The following is a 16,614-nucleotide window of genomic DNA, read 5'->3' as shown; positions in this document are numbered from 1 at the left end:
CTCTGTATCACTTTCGCCAATCACCTTTCCAGCTCTTAGCTTCATCCCACCCCCTCCAGTCTTCTATCATTTCGCATTTCCCCCTCCCCCCACTACTTTCAAATCTCTTACTATCTTTCCTTTCGGTTAGTCCTGACGAAGGGTCTCGGCCCGAAACGTCGACATCGCTTCTCCCTATAGATGCTGCCTAGCCTGCTGTGTTCCACCAGCATTTTGTATGTGTTGTTGTTTGAATTTCCAGCATCTGCAGATTTCCTCGTGTTTGCTCTACTGTGCCACCTCTTTAAAAACATTCTTTAAAACATGAATACAAAAATAAAATAGGCAGCATAGAATATTTCTTAAAATCACCTTCTGATAAAAAGCTTTTCTGATTATTCTAGATTTTGTGTTAATAATAATAGTTAAAAAGAAGAATGTGTGACAAAATGCTCAGTACAGGCATTGCTATTGGAGCACAATAATGTCTCTAAATTACAGAACTAATAAATTAGAACACTACTATTAGTGGGAGGGCATGAGCATAAAGTGATGTTTCCTCATAAACATAGATCCACAAATCTATGATGGTAAGCATTAACAGAAGTTAAGCAAGCAAATGGAAGATATCTTCTGTATTTTACATATTGTCGTGTTACAATAGATGTTGCCTTTCTCACCACATCTTGTTGTAAAAAACTGATCTGTTTGAAACAATACTACAAAGAAATAACTTGCAAAGAAAATCTGATTCTCAATATTGTATTAATAACATAATCAGTCACACACGTAAAATTTCAATGATAAAAATAATACCCAGTTCTTCCTTAAATTAACCAATTTGTTAATTCATTTGTCAGTTCTGAAACTTCTAATCACTTCAACTGATTTGCAATATACACATGTTCGAGCACGTCTTTACTTTTACAATCATATGTAATATTAAAGACAGTTCGAGCGATCAGCTGATCAGCTAGCAGAGTCCTATTTATTTCAGTTCTGTGTTGTGACTTGCCGGTGCATCTGCAGAAATATGTTATAATTGACACCTACCAGATTTTTGACTGCACAATAATTGCTTTCTCATTGTTAGTCATATTTTGATTGTGGAATTGCAAATAGTGTCTAATTTAACAAAGACATCTGTTGCAATTGTTAATATAAGAATGCATAAGTTTCTACTGTCTAGCAGAGGTTTTAACCCATTACAGCTTCTTAACTTGGAACAGAATAATTTTCATGGACATATTAATTCATTGTGAATTAAGAACTTGAGAAAATATAGGACTTAGGGCATTATTCCTTGGAGCATAATGAGGGGCGATATGATAGAGGTATACAAAAATTGGGTGGCAGGGTGGAGATACATCTCTACTGAAGTAGGTGTGAGGCACTCCTTCCCTTTGCTAGCCTGCAGGTCACCCTTGGACAAGGCGTAGCATCTGCCTAGTCCTTCCTGATCAGGGTAATATGAAGCAGGAGCTGGACGGCTGTATGAGCAGCTGCTGCATGTCACAAGTCCTAGTTATGCAACCACTGATACCAGGTAGACAATCTCTGAAGTGTACTGTTAATGGCTGGCGTCACCTGTCTTGAAAAGACACTGTCCAAAAGGCAATAGCAAACCACTTCTGTAGAAAAATTTGCTGAGAACATTTATGGTCATAGAAAGATCACGATTGTCTACATCATACGACACAACACATAACGAACAAGCAATATAAAATTATGAGGGGTGTAGATAGCATAGGTTCCTTAAGGTTGTTATAGCTGGGGGAGGTAGTGGTGATAAGCTCCCACTACCTATCAAATGCTGCTAATGGTATGCATCTCAAATAGCCTCTGACAACCAAGTCCAGCTCTTGGCCATCATATGTGGCTTAGCTACTAAGCCCAGTGGAAACATTTCTACTTACAGCAGAAGAGACAAAGGCAGATTACTGGTGCCCTAAAACCAATCACTTTGGGCAGATGGGACTCCTTAGCTGTGGTTGGCAGCTCATCTAGGAGAAGGAAAACTCTGATCTCAAACCACTGCTGCCTGGCAGGTATACCAACTCATGGGGCAGTCTTCAGGAGTAAACCCCAAGGAAAAATCTGAACCTGAAGTCCCTAAGGCAGTCATATGTTGAGTTCAACACTGTCTGGCAACTCCTGTGATGCTGCTGGTGCCAAACTGTATCGGTCTCTGCCGTTTTTTTGGATTCAACAGTTGCAAGAAGAAGGGGGAGCCTGGTGCATGGGCAACAGCTTGCTCTGAGTTCAATTTTGACATCATCAGTAAGAGGTCTATAGTCCTACCCGTGGAACACGTGGGTTTTCTTTGGGTCCTCTGGTTTCCTCTCACAGTCCAAAGACGTATTGGTCAGTAGGTTAATTGTCGTTGTAACTAGTTCCGTGATTAGACTAGGGTTAAATTAGGGGTTGCTGGGAGGTGTGGCTCAAACGTCTAGAAGGGCCTATTTCGCCTTGTATCTCTGAAATAAAATTAATTAAACATAACATAGGACTGATGAGATTGATCTGCTAGGAGTTACTGAGTGACCTCTTTCTCTACAGAGCAGTAAAGTAAGCTTTCATCACAAATGTGGCTGAGCCAGTTTCCAGCCCTATCCCCATATCCTTGTATTCTTGCTATCTCCAGCAAACTATCATCCCTTGTGAAGAATTAACCTAAAGACTCAGCACCCTGTGAGTGAAGGTAGTTTTCCTTACCTTGGGTGTACACTGTCTATCTGTGTCCTGAAATTGTAATTCCTAGTTCCAGAATCTTCAGCCGGGGAATCATCTTCCCTGCATTTACCCTGTAGGAAATGTGTAGGCTTGAATAGAATCTTGTCCTTTCTTCTGAACCGTAAGGAATCTAGGCCTAGACTACTCAATCCCTCCTCATATGGCAAGACCACTTTACTTGGACCCAGACAAGTGAATCTTCTGTCCCTTTAAGGCATGTTTCCCTCCTTTCTTAAGCTAGGAGACCAAAACTGTGCACAACACTCTTTTAAAAAATTCATTTATGAGATGTGGGTGTCACCAGTTACACCAGCATATATTGCTCATCCCTAGTTGCCCTTGAGAAGGTGGTGATGAGCTGCCTTATTGAACTAATGGAGTCCCTGAGGAGTAGGCACACCCACAGTGCTATTAGGGAGGGAAATCCATGATTTTGACCCAATGACAATGAAGGAATGGTGATATGTTTCCAAGTCAGGATGGTGAGTGACTTGGAGGGGGATTTCCAAGTGGTGGTGTTCCCAGGTCTCTACTGTGCTGTATCATTAAGGCTCTGTTCTATCCCCTCCTTCCAGTTTTCAAATCCTCTTGTAATAAAGGCTAAACTATCACTTGCATCCTATTTGCTGGTTGAAATATATTGACTTACACTGATTTGTGTACAAGTACACTATTTCTTTTAAGATCAACATCACCCAATCATAGATACCATGTTTTGTTTTGCTATTCTGTGCCCAGAAGTGGATGATTTCATAGTTTTGTAAATTATCTTCCATCTAATGTGCTTTCACCTTTGACTCCCCCTGCTTGTGTCCCCTTGAACCTTCTTTACATCTTCCTCTCTACTCACATTTACTAACACCATCAGGTTCAGAAATACAGTATTTGGACCCTCAGCTAAAACGCTGATCCAGGTAGTGAATAGTTGGACTGAAAACCAAACATTGTAGTACCCCACTGGTCACAGATAGTCACACTTTGTTTCCAGACCAATAACCGGTTCTCAAAGAACATCTGCAAAATATAGTTTAATGATAATGAACAAGTGCATATGGCAATTGGTGGTGGGTGAGAGAATTGAGCAGATATGATCATATATTTGGCATGAACTGCGATTCCCTTTGAGGGACCAATCTCATTCATATTCAGTTTGGGAGCTCTTGGAGCAATTGAGTGACAAATCCAACATCGTCATAAGGGTGAACCAGAATAATGACTTCTAAAGGAGCGGCCAGTAGAGATGGAGAGGGGAATAATAAACAGAAATGGATTTACAGCAGCCCAAGATGTAACTATAGAACCAAGATATGCATTCATTGTCTACACAAATAACATTAATACAAATAACTTTGGATCAACCTTTCATTCCAAACTGCAAAGAGATTACTGATCAATCACTCCATCCTTTTCATATTCCATTGGTTACTTAAATTTGCATCAAGGTCTTACATCAGTTGGAATGTGGAGCTTGACGCTAAATCGGGAAGCCGATACAAAAGTTGCTGTGAAGGTCTGTAGCAGCCATACTGGAAGTGAGAACAAAGGCGTACTGCTTTCTTTGGTGTAGAGCAACTGGGTTCCATCTTTGCAAACGTCACAGAGCCTGCCTGTCCTTTACTGTGGCATAACATTCCATACATCACAATTCACGACGTTATTGGCTGAGCCTGTCACGCGATAACTGTACACTTAATTTGGCAGGTAACCGTCAGTAGAGATTGCCGAAAATTTCACTACATTCCAGATATAAATTATGTTCTGTAATGTGTCCTTCCATGTTTACATTTGCAAAAATAATTTGTCGTAAAGTTCTATCCTAGAGTTATAGAGCCATGCAGTTTTGCAGTCAAAACTCACAGGAACTGACCCAATGGCCCATTGTGTCAATGTACTGGCCATCAAATGTCAGCCTAAATTAACCTAATTTTCCAGCTCTTGCCCAAAGCTTTGAACTTCAGGTGTTGAAGTAAATACTACTTAAATAATATGAGTATACATGCTTCCATCTCTTCTTCCCGAAATACTAGTTTTTGAGTGAATGAAGATCTTCTTCAAATCCTCTTTATATCTTCCACCACTTATCTTAAACCTTTCCATCCTGATACAGACACCTCTACTCAGTCTCTCCTCATAGATGAAGTATACCATTCCAGACAATATGCTGGTGAATCTCCTCTGAACAATCACGTCTTTCCTATAGTATGGTATCTGTAACTGCACAAAACACATCAGATGGGACTCAAAAGTGGTTGATATAATTCTACCATATCCATATGCACTGGCTAAGAAAGGCAAGCACCCTGTACACCTCCTTGAACTGTGCCACTGTTTAGTGACATGCATACCGAAGTCCTCTATTCTTCAGTACTTCCTCGTATCACCTTCAGTTTATTCTAATCTTATTATTCCTCCCAGAATGCATAACCTTACATTTGTCAGGGTTAAATTACATCCGTCCTTTCTCTGCCTATCTTATCAGCTGATCAACATAGTTCCATTGTAACAAGGTTTGACTAAAAACAAATGAAGCTTACATAAGAAATCAGCCAATCTTTAACAAAGCAAAGTTAATATTAATTAATAAAATAGAAAAGAAGAGCCAAATTGTTATAGATAATTAACTAACATAAAGGGCAGGTTATTTAATCCTTTCGATCCATGGTTCTTCCTGAACTCTGATTCATAAATCCTTGAATCACTTGATCAGGAGAGGTGAATGAACAAATGAATATTATGGTGACTGTGAGAGAGAAAGCATAATTTTTCCAATGGCATTGTAACCATCCAATGACATGAAGGAGAGCTGTCATTAGGATGTCCAGTCATGACAACTTCCAGATTTGTACAGACAGATGGGATGGGCATAAAGACAATGAGTCATTTCAGAATACCTTAACGTCACCGGATACAACTACTGCCTCTGTCAGTGATGTTGATGAACATTATTTTAAAGTTTCTTATTTGTCATCTTTTTTTTCACTCTTCACCTGGAGGCAGTGCTGAAATATGATTCATTGAACCTTAACAGACTTCCAGAATCTGACTTGCAGTAGCTGTGGCATTAACATTTACACAATGTCTCCAAGAGGAGGTAGAGTTGATCACTTATTTGGAGCAGGGAAATGCTGAAGGAAGGCGTATCTAAATATGTTAATCATGTAGGCTCAGAGTGTACTTCTGGAGCTCTGGGAAATGCAGTATGTCGGAATATTTCAAGAGGAAAATTACAAAGTTCAAGTCAGCGATGACTAAAAGGGAAAGAATGGGAGGTGCGGCAGGAACATGCAGTCACTTGTACTAGAGACTGAGTAAAGCATAGAGCTGGAACAATTTGGAGAGTCATAGAGCACAAGAGAATTTTGTAATCAATGTCCTCTGTTGACAAACTAGAATGCCATTGAGGATAGGGACAGTAGGTGAGCAAAAGTTAGGTCAAGTTAGGATGCAAGTCCAGAGATGGAACTTCTGTTGATAAGACCTCATAAAGTAATAAGGGTCAGAAGATTATTCCATTTTTGGAAGCATTCATCTTCATTCAGTGCGTAGTTATTAAATTAATATTAGCTACAGTAAAGCGCCTTATCTAATTAACTGCTGGCATCAAGGCAAATTATTTTGTCTGCCATAATTTCCTTCACTGGGTTTAATTAAAGTAGTACGGATGAAAGATATAACCTGAAAGTGAACTCAAAAACTGGCAAAACTCAAGAGTGGCGGGATCTCCCTGTGGCCACACACTTCAATTCCACAGACCACTCCCACTCCGACATGTCTGTCCATGGCCTCCTCTACCGTCAAGATGAGGCCACACGCAGGTCGATGGAGCAATACCTTATCTCCTGCCCAGGTAGCCTCCTTCCTGCCGGCATGAACATCCAACTCACTGACCTCCGTTGATACCCCTGCCCCCCACCCTTACCCCCATCCCTATCTATTATTTTAGTCTGGTTCTCTTTCTCTCTCTTTTTCCCCCCCTCACTATAATCTCTCCCCCCAGCCCATTTCCCTCCAGCCTATCACTTCCCAGCTCTCTACTTTATCCCTCCCCCCACTTCTTATCCCCCCTAGACCATCCCATGTTACTTTACTCCTGATGAAGGGTTTCGGCCCGAAACATCGTCACTACCTCCTCCCATAGATGCTGTCTGGCCTGCTGAGCTCTGCCAGCATTTTGTGTTTTTTTTTTATTTCCAGCATCTGCAGATTCACTCGAGTTGCCTTTGAGTTATTTGGGAATTCATTTCGAACTTCAAAAAAAGTGCATGCACTTTATTGGAAGTGTAACATCTGGGAAAAAGTATTTTTTCTCTGTATTTCATTTGTGTTATTTGCTGATTTAAAGCATATTCTTCAAGAGTCTCAGAAGTTGCTTTGGGAACTTTAGTTTGTGGATGGCCGTCTAAGGCTACATCCACACTAGACCGGATAATTTTGAAAATGCCGGTTTCGCGTAAAAACGATAGGCGTCCGCACTATGCGTTTTTGAAAATATCTCTATCCACATTGAAACGGAGATTTTGGCGAATCTCCTCCTACTGCACATGCACAGGACATATCTACCGAAAACAAACGACTTGTTTGGTGTCGAATCTCGCCATAAAAGCGCGCATTTGTGTAGATACAGACTAGAAAAACTTAAAACGACAGACAGCTGTTGGCTCTCGCGCAGGAGAACTTAAAAGTAAAAAAAAACAAATACTGGAGCGTACGGAGGAAACCAACAGTGAGTTCACGGACAGATTGACCCGGCTGATGACAAACATTGAAAAACTGACTAACTCTGTTGCATTAATAAAGCAGCTTGTTAAATGTCTAAAACATGTCTGCATCAGTGTTATCTTGTATTTTCATACAATGTTACATTAGGTTGTTACACATCTATTGTCAGAGAAATACTTGCATAAATAGGTAAACCACCTTCATATAAGCAAGGACAGAAAACAGGGCAAAGTGAGTACAGTATACTTATTTATTCAGTAAGTTGTGGGTCAAAGTATTTGGTGAATACATTTCTAACTCTTCTGGCTTCAGTCTCGTTACCATCTGTTCTGAAATTGTTACGTTGCGTTCAAGAAAACAATGAAATAGCGCGCTGCCGTCTGACAGCATTTTCAGAAGTCTCCGGTTACCCTGTCCACACTGATCTGCCCGAGCAATGTTTTCAAAAATACCCAGCCTGGAAAGTGTTTCTGAAAAGCTCCGGTTTCGGGGGATGAAAACGTTGTTTTAGTGTGGACAGAGTGTTAAAACAAAGAGAAAAAGCGTTGGTTACGGATTTATCCGGCGTAGTGCGGATGTAGCCTAAATGACATTAAACTCCATTGCTCTTTGTTGTGGAACAATGCCTTAATTTGCTTCACAATGGCAACATCAAATGATGAATTGTCACTGAATATTAGGAAACTTAATTGGATAATAATTGAATAATAGGAAACAAGAAATTGCGGGAGAAGCTTGACATCCTCTGTGGATTTGTAGAGAAGGCGATCTTAAAGGAGTGTTGAAAAAAGTGGAATAAGGTGAAGTATAAAAAGAGAAGTAGACACTGGAATTGTAGGGAAATGGTGACTTGTTGACAGCACGTTATTAGCTGGCAGAAGCAATTGTTCGACAGGTAGCCCAACATTAAGATTTATAGCCAAATTAAGAAGTCAATGGAATCATTAGCAGTAAAACTCTGACAGTCAGCTCCTTATATATATATATACTGAAGGGAAATATAGAGGGAGATGTTGACTATCCATACACTTGATTTGACCATGATGCAGTGGGGGCTGAGGTGATCAGTACAGAAGGAAGCTAATGAGAAACTTCTGAGTGAGGCTGTGTTAAAGAGGAATCTCACAGAGAGAAGGATTGGGCAGTTCATAAAGAGATAGCAATTAATGGTTCAAATGTTCTCTGAAAATAGTCATGGACTCAATCAAGGAAGGTTAGGTCTTGTATGTTGATGGAGAGATAAAGGCCAAAGGAATTGTGTTGGTTCAGCGTGGATGAAATGTTGCAGAAGAAACCAGTTGTGGCACATCTGGAGATAAAAGAAGGAGAGAAAACACCAAGAAGAAAAACAAAGGTGTTCTTGAATTGGTAAAATAACTTGGCACATATTGTATTTTCTTCTGTAATGTAATCTTCACTTCACGGTGGAATTTTAGATTTTAATGCATGTGTTTCTTTGCTTATAATGTTGACTTTGTATTTATAGGGTCAGACAGTCCTCAATCAGTGATGAAAGATCGGTGTTGTTCGGTTATGTTACGTAAGCAAATGCTGGAGGAATCACTTGAGGCCTGCTTAAATGAACTGAAGCAACTCTGTTTACGTGAATCTGTGAGTATTATTAAAGGAGTCCCTGTTGGTCTTCATCTCCAGATTTAACAGCGATAACAATTTTTACAGTTATTAATCCATCTTATTATCCATCTCATTAATGAATTACGTTGTGCAATAAATATCATAAAAATTATAAAAAGAAGCAAGGGTGCAGTGCTAGCTGGAGCTCACCCGGCACATCTTTACGAAAAAAGCCAAACTAAACAAGCTAATTAATTTGGTGCCGCCCAGGGTGTTTTGAGTATCTCAGAAACCGCTGATCTCCTGGGATATTTACGCACAACAGACTCTGGAGTTTACAAAGAATGGTCCCAAAGACAAAAATAATCATCCAGCGAGCGGCTGTTCTGTGAGCGAAAACATCTTGTTAAATCCACTTGCTGGATGTTTTTTTTTTGTTTTTGGCACCATTCTTTGTAAACTCCAGAGTCTGTTGTGCGTAAAAATGCCAGGAGGTCAGCGGTTTCTGAGATACTCAAATCACCCTGGGCGGCACCTAATTAATTAGCTTGTTTAGTTCAGCTTTTTTCTTAAAAGGTGTGCCGGGTGAGCTCTGGCTAGCACTGCACCCCCGAAAATAAGCAGTACAGCATATTAGCAGAGAAAGCATTAATCTCCGTTGTTATTAGCTAAAGACAAGAATGCATTTTTTGGAGCATTTTTATTGAGGACTTTTTATATTCAATGTTTATTAATGATATTAATACTAGACATTATCAGCTAACTTTATTAATGTATGCTTCATTGTGCTTTGTCGTTAGGAGTTGACAGGATATTTACCAAAAGAGTATCCTTTAGCCGAAGGAGAGAAACCACCCACTGTCCGCCGACGTATTGGTACAGCCTTTCAGCTGGATGAACAGACAATTGCTTGCAAAGGAGAGGTAGACTGCGTTCCGCTTTAGATCAGCTGCTATTTCTTAACAAACTGCATTGCATTATATGCTGTGCTCTTGTGAAAAACATGCAGGATGGTTCAAGTAAAGAAAATTCTCCTGTACTTTAATACCAATGCCAATGCTGTTTTGGAAGTACAAATGGTCTGCATAAATTGGCCTAGTTTGTTTGAGAAATGATTTCTATTTCATATCTTTGTGATGGCATAAGGATGCACGATAAAACTAACTAAATGCAATGGTCAAATCCAGGGATTAATTAATCAGTTTACAAATTTTTGAATTCAAGAGTTTGCTTTAACTTTATTGAAAACTTATCTATGTAATGTGCAAAAGCAAGGAAACCCACAGACAGTTCTTACTAGCTTTTCCTACTTAACCACTTAAATACATTGCTCTGCAATGCAGGTTCTGTCAAACAAGAGTCCAAATCTTATTGACATATTTAGAAGAATAATTCCTGTATTAGCTTAAAAATCAGAGGGAACGTTAGATTGCTTGTTTAAATTTATTGTTTTACTTCAATATTTTTAATTATTAATAAGCATTTTAAGAATTCCTAGTTAACTCTGTTTACATTTTGAAAAACTTGCTAATTATTACTAAGTCTCTCTGAAGATCAGAGACACTTATGAACCACTGAATGACTTCATAACTTTTATAACTAGCAAAGGTGAGGGTGAAGGCTTTGCTGGCTGTTAAAGATCTCTGGGTAGCCTTAAGGCCAGGGACTTCTCACCGCACAGATGTTGCTACTCAGATCCTGCTGCTGTTTTGGTCCATTGCATATGGACTACATGTGCTGAACTACATATACCTGTCTGGACACGCCCCTTTGCTGACTGCTCCTGTGGCTCCTCCCACAGACCCCGGTATAAAGGCGATTGGAGACACCGCCCCGGCCTCAGTCTCCAGGATGTTGTGTGGTGGTCACTTGCTGCTGACAGTGCTTTCTTCCTCCAAGTATGATTGGAAGCATGCAAGCCAGAGTTCAAAGGCTTCTGAGTCTTGAGGGTCAATGTCCAATTTTTCCGGACGTAAAATGCTTTCCATGTTTTAAAACTTCCAGCCAATAAAATTGATGCACCATCAATAACTCTGAGACGTGGGTTAAGGTAGGCTTTTATTGGCTGGAAGAAAGCACAAGCAGCAAGTGACCACCACACAACATCCTGGAGACTGAGGAAGGAGCTGTGTCTCCAATCGCCTTTATACAGGGGTCTGTGGGAGGAGCCACAGGAACAGTCAGTGGGGGGGGGGGGGGGGGGCGTGTCCAGACAGGTATATGTAGTTCACCACAGCTACACATATATGAACCACAGATGGTGATTCTGGGCAGACTTCAGGTGGCATTTCAGACAGGGGAACCGTAGATTCTGGCCATCTGTTCTCTGGAAGATAGATATAACAAATTCCTATTTGTCTTCCACAGTCTTACTGAAGGAACAGAATATCGGTCAACAAAATTGGACCTTGTGACTGATTTATGTAAAGCCAAGATCCCAATTAATTTCATTGTTGTAATGAGAATTTGTACATTTACAATTCAGTTATATCTTCCTTTGGCTCTGTTTATCTCTAAGTTGTTTGCAAAGGGAAACAGTTTTTATCTGTAGGTGCTTTCCTTTATTTAAACTTAAAATTTTTGCAAATGGTTTGACCTCTGAAGGTCAAGGTTATTAGAAAATCAGAACACAGCTTAGGTAGAGAAAGTACCAAACAATTCTTCATGTTTCCATAGTAACAATCCTATGCACACAATATCACATCAACTGGGATATACATATTCACAAAATTATTTTTAACTTGGAAGAACTGTTTAGGTCCGTGAATAGTGTGAAGAGAGGAGGTAAAGGAGCAGTTTTCTACCTGGATGAAGCATGTGGGTCTTTCACGTGGAAACAGTATTTTGGACTGTAGTTCATTTTAATTCTGCCTATTACTTGCTAGGACTCTGAACTTGACTGTCTGGAGCGAGACTTTGCCTTGCAACTACAGCTTGTGGAGGCAGCCAAGCGCCTTTCCCAAGAAGGAAATTTGAGCAGGCACATAAGGAAACAAAGAAAACATGCCTATAAAAAAGAACAAATTAAACTTAATGCAATCAAAAATGCCATAAATAATCGTAAAGCTATAACTGGTGGAAGAACAGCACAGTTAAGTAATATGGTTGAAGGTAAGTTACAATTTTAACTTGTCTCTAATATAAATATATAATTTGTTACTTGTCACCACAAATACGATGAAGAGCGTTCCTTCATTCCAGTAGAACAGCTTTTTCCTCAGGCAATTGTAATACAAACTGGCTTGTGTTAAGAGGCAGGGGATGCCCAAAGCTTCTCTTGGATAAACTTTATGCAAAAAAGCATGATGTCAGCTAGTATTTGTGACTTTATCAAAGAAAAAGTTAATGTTAATACCCATCACATTATCCATGTGACTGTTTGGATTCAAGAGTCAAGATTTGGAATGCATGTGATTTCTTCTTCTGTTGTGAAGCAACGGATTCTCCGAAACACTGATTTTATCTACTGGAAACACGATTTATTTTCACTTTAAGTCTTTGAACTTTGGAGGGGATTTGGTTCAATAAGCATGACATCCTTCAGGTACTTCACCCCGCAAAAGTCAAACTCAACTGCGACATAACTGCTTTCCAATGGGAGTAATCATACCAGGATCATTAATCTAGCAATTAACTAATTGGTTCTATACTGTATCTGCCAGTTATTACATTTGCTAGTTAGAATATTTTGCTAGCTGCTTATTAAGAGTTTAGTTTGTAATTGACTTGCAAAGGAAAACATCTGACTAGAGATACAAGGCAAAATCAACAAATCCCACAATCAGAAATAAAACACAATGGAAGCCTTCTGTCATGGTCTGCTATATATAGATTCAGGTGCCAAGGCAGTTTTTGTGTCCAGTATTTTTGTTTGCTAGTTATTAAATAGTTGTCACATTATAAACTTTATTCTACGCTTAGCTAAAGTCTTCATTTTTCACATTGTTCAGGATGACTGGTGAATAAATTAAGAGAATTTATTTTTGTTCAGTGCACACATGTAGTCAACCAGGTCCTGATTACTTAATTTTGAACTCCTATAGGTACTCTTTATTTAGATGTAGGGTCAATTTTGTAGACAGTGGGGACTTAGTAAGGCAATTAACTAACGAAACCACATTGAGGACTTTCTGTTATTCATATAGCTGACAATATTTATAAATATTTGTTTAGTGATGTTTTAAATGATTCATGATTCTCAAAGTCTGTCCAAGTATCGTAGTTCTGAGAAGGGCCCGATTAATAACACATCTACACTTATAATGGGAAAAGTTGGGTGTTGATGAATTTCAGGAAATCCATTTCAAGGATGTGTGAAGACAGACAGAAGAATTTTTGATGCCCAGAAGTCCAAGTTACTTCTGTGAGCCAAGAAATATTACTGTTTTTCCTGGCTAGTGTTGGGTGTCTGACACCATGCTTGGGGTGTTTTTGTCTTCTTTTGTCCGCTGTGAGTTGACTTTTTACATGTTTCTAATGTTAGAGTCATAGGCCACATAGCACCAAAACAGGCCTGTCAGCCCTCAAGTCCTCACTGACCATCTATCTACTCATTTACACTAATCCTGATTTATTCTCTCAAACCTCTCCCCTCCCCACTTGCCACCCCCTCCTCAGATTCGACCTCTCACCTGCACACCACAGTCGATTTACAGTGGCCAATCAACCTATCAATTATGTTGAAGGAAGCTAGAGCACCCTGATTCCAGGGATGAAGGGGTTAATCTATGAGGAGAGATTGAATCGCCTGGGACTATACCCTCTGGAATTCAGAAGAATGAGAGGGGATCTTATAGAAACATACAAAATTTTGAAAGTGATAGATAAGATAGACGTAGAAAAGTTGTTTCCATTGGTAGCTGAGACCAGAACTAGGGGACATTGCCTCAAGATTCAGGGGAGAAGATTTAGGATGGAGATGAGGAGAAACTGCTTTTCCCAGAGAGTGGTGAATCTGTGGAACTCTCTGCCCAGGGAAGCAGTTGAGGCTTCTTCACTAAATATATTTAAGATACAGTTAGATAGGTTTTTACATAGTAAGGGAATTAAGGGTTATGGGGAAAAGGCAGGCAAGATGGAGTTGAGTTTACGGACAGATCAGCCATGATCTTATTGAATGGCGGGGCAGGTTTGATGGGCTGGATGGCCTACTCCTGCTCCTATTTCTTATGTTCTTATGAATCATGGGGAGGGTGTGCCAACTCCACACAACGAGCAGCACCCGAGGTAGGGATTGAACTAGGACTTCTTGAACTGTGAAGCAGCAGCCCCACTAGCTGTGCTACTGGAGAAGATTCAATGGGCTGAATGCTAATTCTGCTCTTATGTCTTGTGACTAATGGTCTATAAGCCTGCGGTTAGAGCAATTGCATATGTTGAAGCGACTCTAATGATCCTATCATGATGAGCAATTAGCAATCCGAGCTGGTGATCTGTCCTACATAGGTGTGACTTGTTTCTGATCTACAATAACAATACTGTACTCATATTATAATGGCTTTGATTTTTTAGGTTCCCCACCTTAGACATCAAAGATACATGACTTGTAGGTTTAACTGCATCACCTTTAAAGGTTGGCATTACATTGTATTATGCTGCAGTGTACTAGGTTCTATGTTCACTTTGGAATATATGGTCTTTGCAAGGACATCACACATTGAGGTCAAGTTGAAATGTCACTTGCAACCTTTGCACCAGCATTTCCACATCGAGCAAATCTGCAGGAATGATCCCGTTTGGCCCCAGGTACAATGCATTCAGCTGGTATTGAATCTGCCCCGATTACCATGTGGCTCACCTCATCCACAGATCTTGTCCCTTTCACCATGCGCCGTTTGCAACAACGATTTTCCGCTCCACAGATGCAAGCCATTCATGTTGCTGCTCACTATACCTTTCTCTTTTCCGCCTTTTACCTCTGCTTCCACTGCTCATAGTTCCTTCCGTTTGCCACCCAACATTGCAAAATTTGTGGAAAATGAAACATAAACCGAAAATGCTAAAGACACTCAGCAGGGAACATTTTTGAACAGAGACACAGACCATGTTTCAGATCAGGGATCCTTTATCAGAAAGGAAGTAAAACAAGTTAATATTCAGTAACAGAGAAGGTGGGGAGGAATGTGTAGAATACTGAAGACAACTATCTTCATTCTTGCTATGTTTGTTCTCAGTACTACAAAGTTGCAAGGGTAAAAATATTAGCATATTTTATTTTTTACTGTAATGGCTCCACCCTGACACAAGCGAGTGCCATCCGCTCACCAACATCACTTCCAATTCCAGGAGAACCACCCCCATTGCACACTGGGAATTGAAGTTCTTTGTTATGAGCACACATAATAGCACTATTCTACCCATCCCTCCCTCATGTTATCAGGATTTTCCTTCCTCCTGGTTGTGAGAGAAGCATTGAAAGACAATGCAAACTTCTGAGAAGTGGAATACTTAGAAGAGAACATTGTCTTTTAGTGCTTCTAATGAATCCTTAGGATCTCATTTATGAGCTTTTTATTCCAATTCTCTCCTTTCTGAAAAATGAAATACAACCTTTTCTTAAAATGTCCTTCCTTCCATTCATTCACTATTACCAGCTGAGTGCATACTGTGAAGTTTTCTCCTCTCTGCTTCTGTTCTTCAAACTGGATATCCAGGAGTTTGGGCAGCTCTGTTTGCCCCACTATACATGATCTAAACTGAATCACCCAACAGATCATCTCATGGTGCACACCAGTGTTGTTTCCAAATTGGAAGGGATTGTGTCTAACATTCAGTATTCAAATTCACCCATGGAGTCCAAATTTCTTACTTTCACTAACAACCACCTCCAATATATCTCCGTATCCTTCTCCCCTTAACTCATAAAGGTACCAGAGAATAACTGGTTAATATAAACATGAAACAAGCAACATTTCTACTGCTCTTAAGCACAGACAGACAGGTAAAGTCCAGTTCAACACTTGTGGAAATTCCTTTGTTAAATGCTACAGTTCCTAATGGTTGCACATCCAGCAATATATTATGCAAACTAATGATATTACAACAGAAGGTAACACCTGATTTCGAATATTTAGCGGCATTTTAGAATAAAATTCAGCATTGCAATGAAGTGAGCCTTTTTAATAATTCTAGTGCTAACAATAAGTTAAATACAGTGGATTTATCTGAAATAAAACTTTTTTACAAATAGAAACTCACATGCCACTGTCATTAACCAAAATGATTGCTTCAATTCCAAACAACCAATATAATTTCTGAAACACTATTACTTTGTCCATTGTGCTACTTTGTAGTGCATGCTTTGAAATTCCAAAATTGGCACTCCATTAATTATTTTATATTTTTCCTGTCAAAATAATAATCAGATTGTCATCCATACACTGTATGAGACCAAGTGTTGAAAGTAGCACCAAATCTCTCGATATACAGTATATCATAATTAGATAGCAGGTACTAAAAGGAAAATCTAACAAGAGCATGAGGAGGTCACTTATGGAGATTCACACACACTCAGAGATCATAGCAGAGAACCTAAGTTATTTCTTTATACTTCATTCATTCTACTGATGGTTGTAATGAGTGAAAAATTTTCTGCCCATTCTTCAATCA

At 39.6% G+C, this 16,614-nt stretch overlaps 1 protein-coding gene across 5 annotated transcripts in view; it reads left to right on the top strand.

Moving 5' to 3' along the window:
• The window catches only part of inavab (innate immunity activator b), a 103,091-nt gene that overhangs the window by 42,187 nt on the left and 44,290 nt on the right, over window positions 1–16,614 (top strand). For all 5 annotated transcript variants that reach the window (XM_073030465.1, XM_073030466.1, XM_073030467.1 and 2 more), the window contains 3 exons: window positions 8,918–9,042; window positions 9,807–9,929; window positions 11,892–12,117. In XM_073030465.1, the coding sequence (XP_072886566.1) occupies window positions 8,918–9,042; window positions 9,807–9,929; window positions 11,892–12,117 (474 nt within the window). The remainder of the gene's footprint in view (window positions 1–8,917; window positions 9,043–9,806; window positions 9,930–11,891; window positions 12,118–16,614) is intronic.

The sequence above is a fragment of the Hemitrygon akajei genome, chromosome 27 (genome assembly GCF_048418815.1).
Source record: "Hemitrygon akajei chromosome 27, sHemAka1.3, whole genome shotgun sequence".
In the NCBI taxonomy this organism is placed as follows: domain Eukaryota; kingdom Metazoa; phylum Chordata; class Chondrichthyes; order Myliobatiformes; family Dasyatidae; genus Hemitrygon; species Hemitrygon akajei.
Note: the sequence above shows the minus strand (reverse complement) of the source record. Positions and strands in the feature narration are given on the sequence as shown.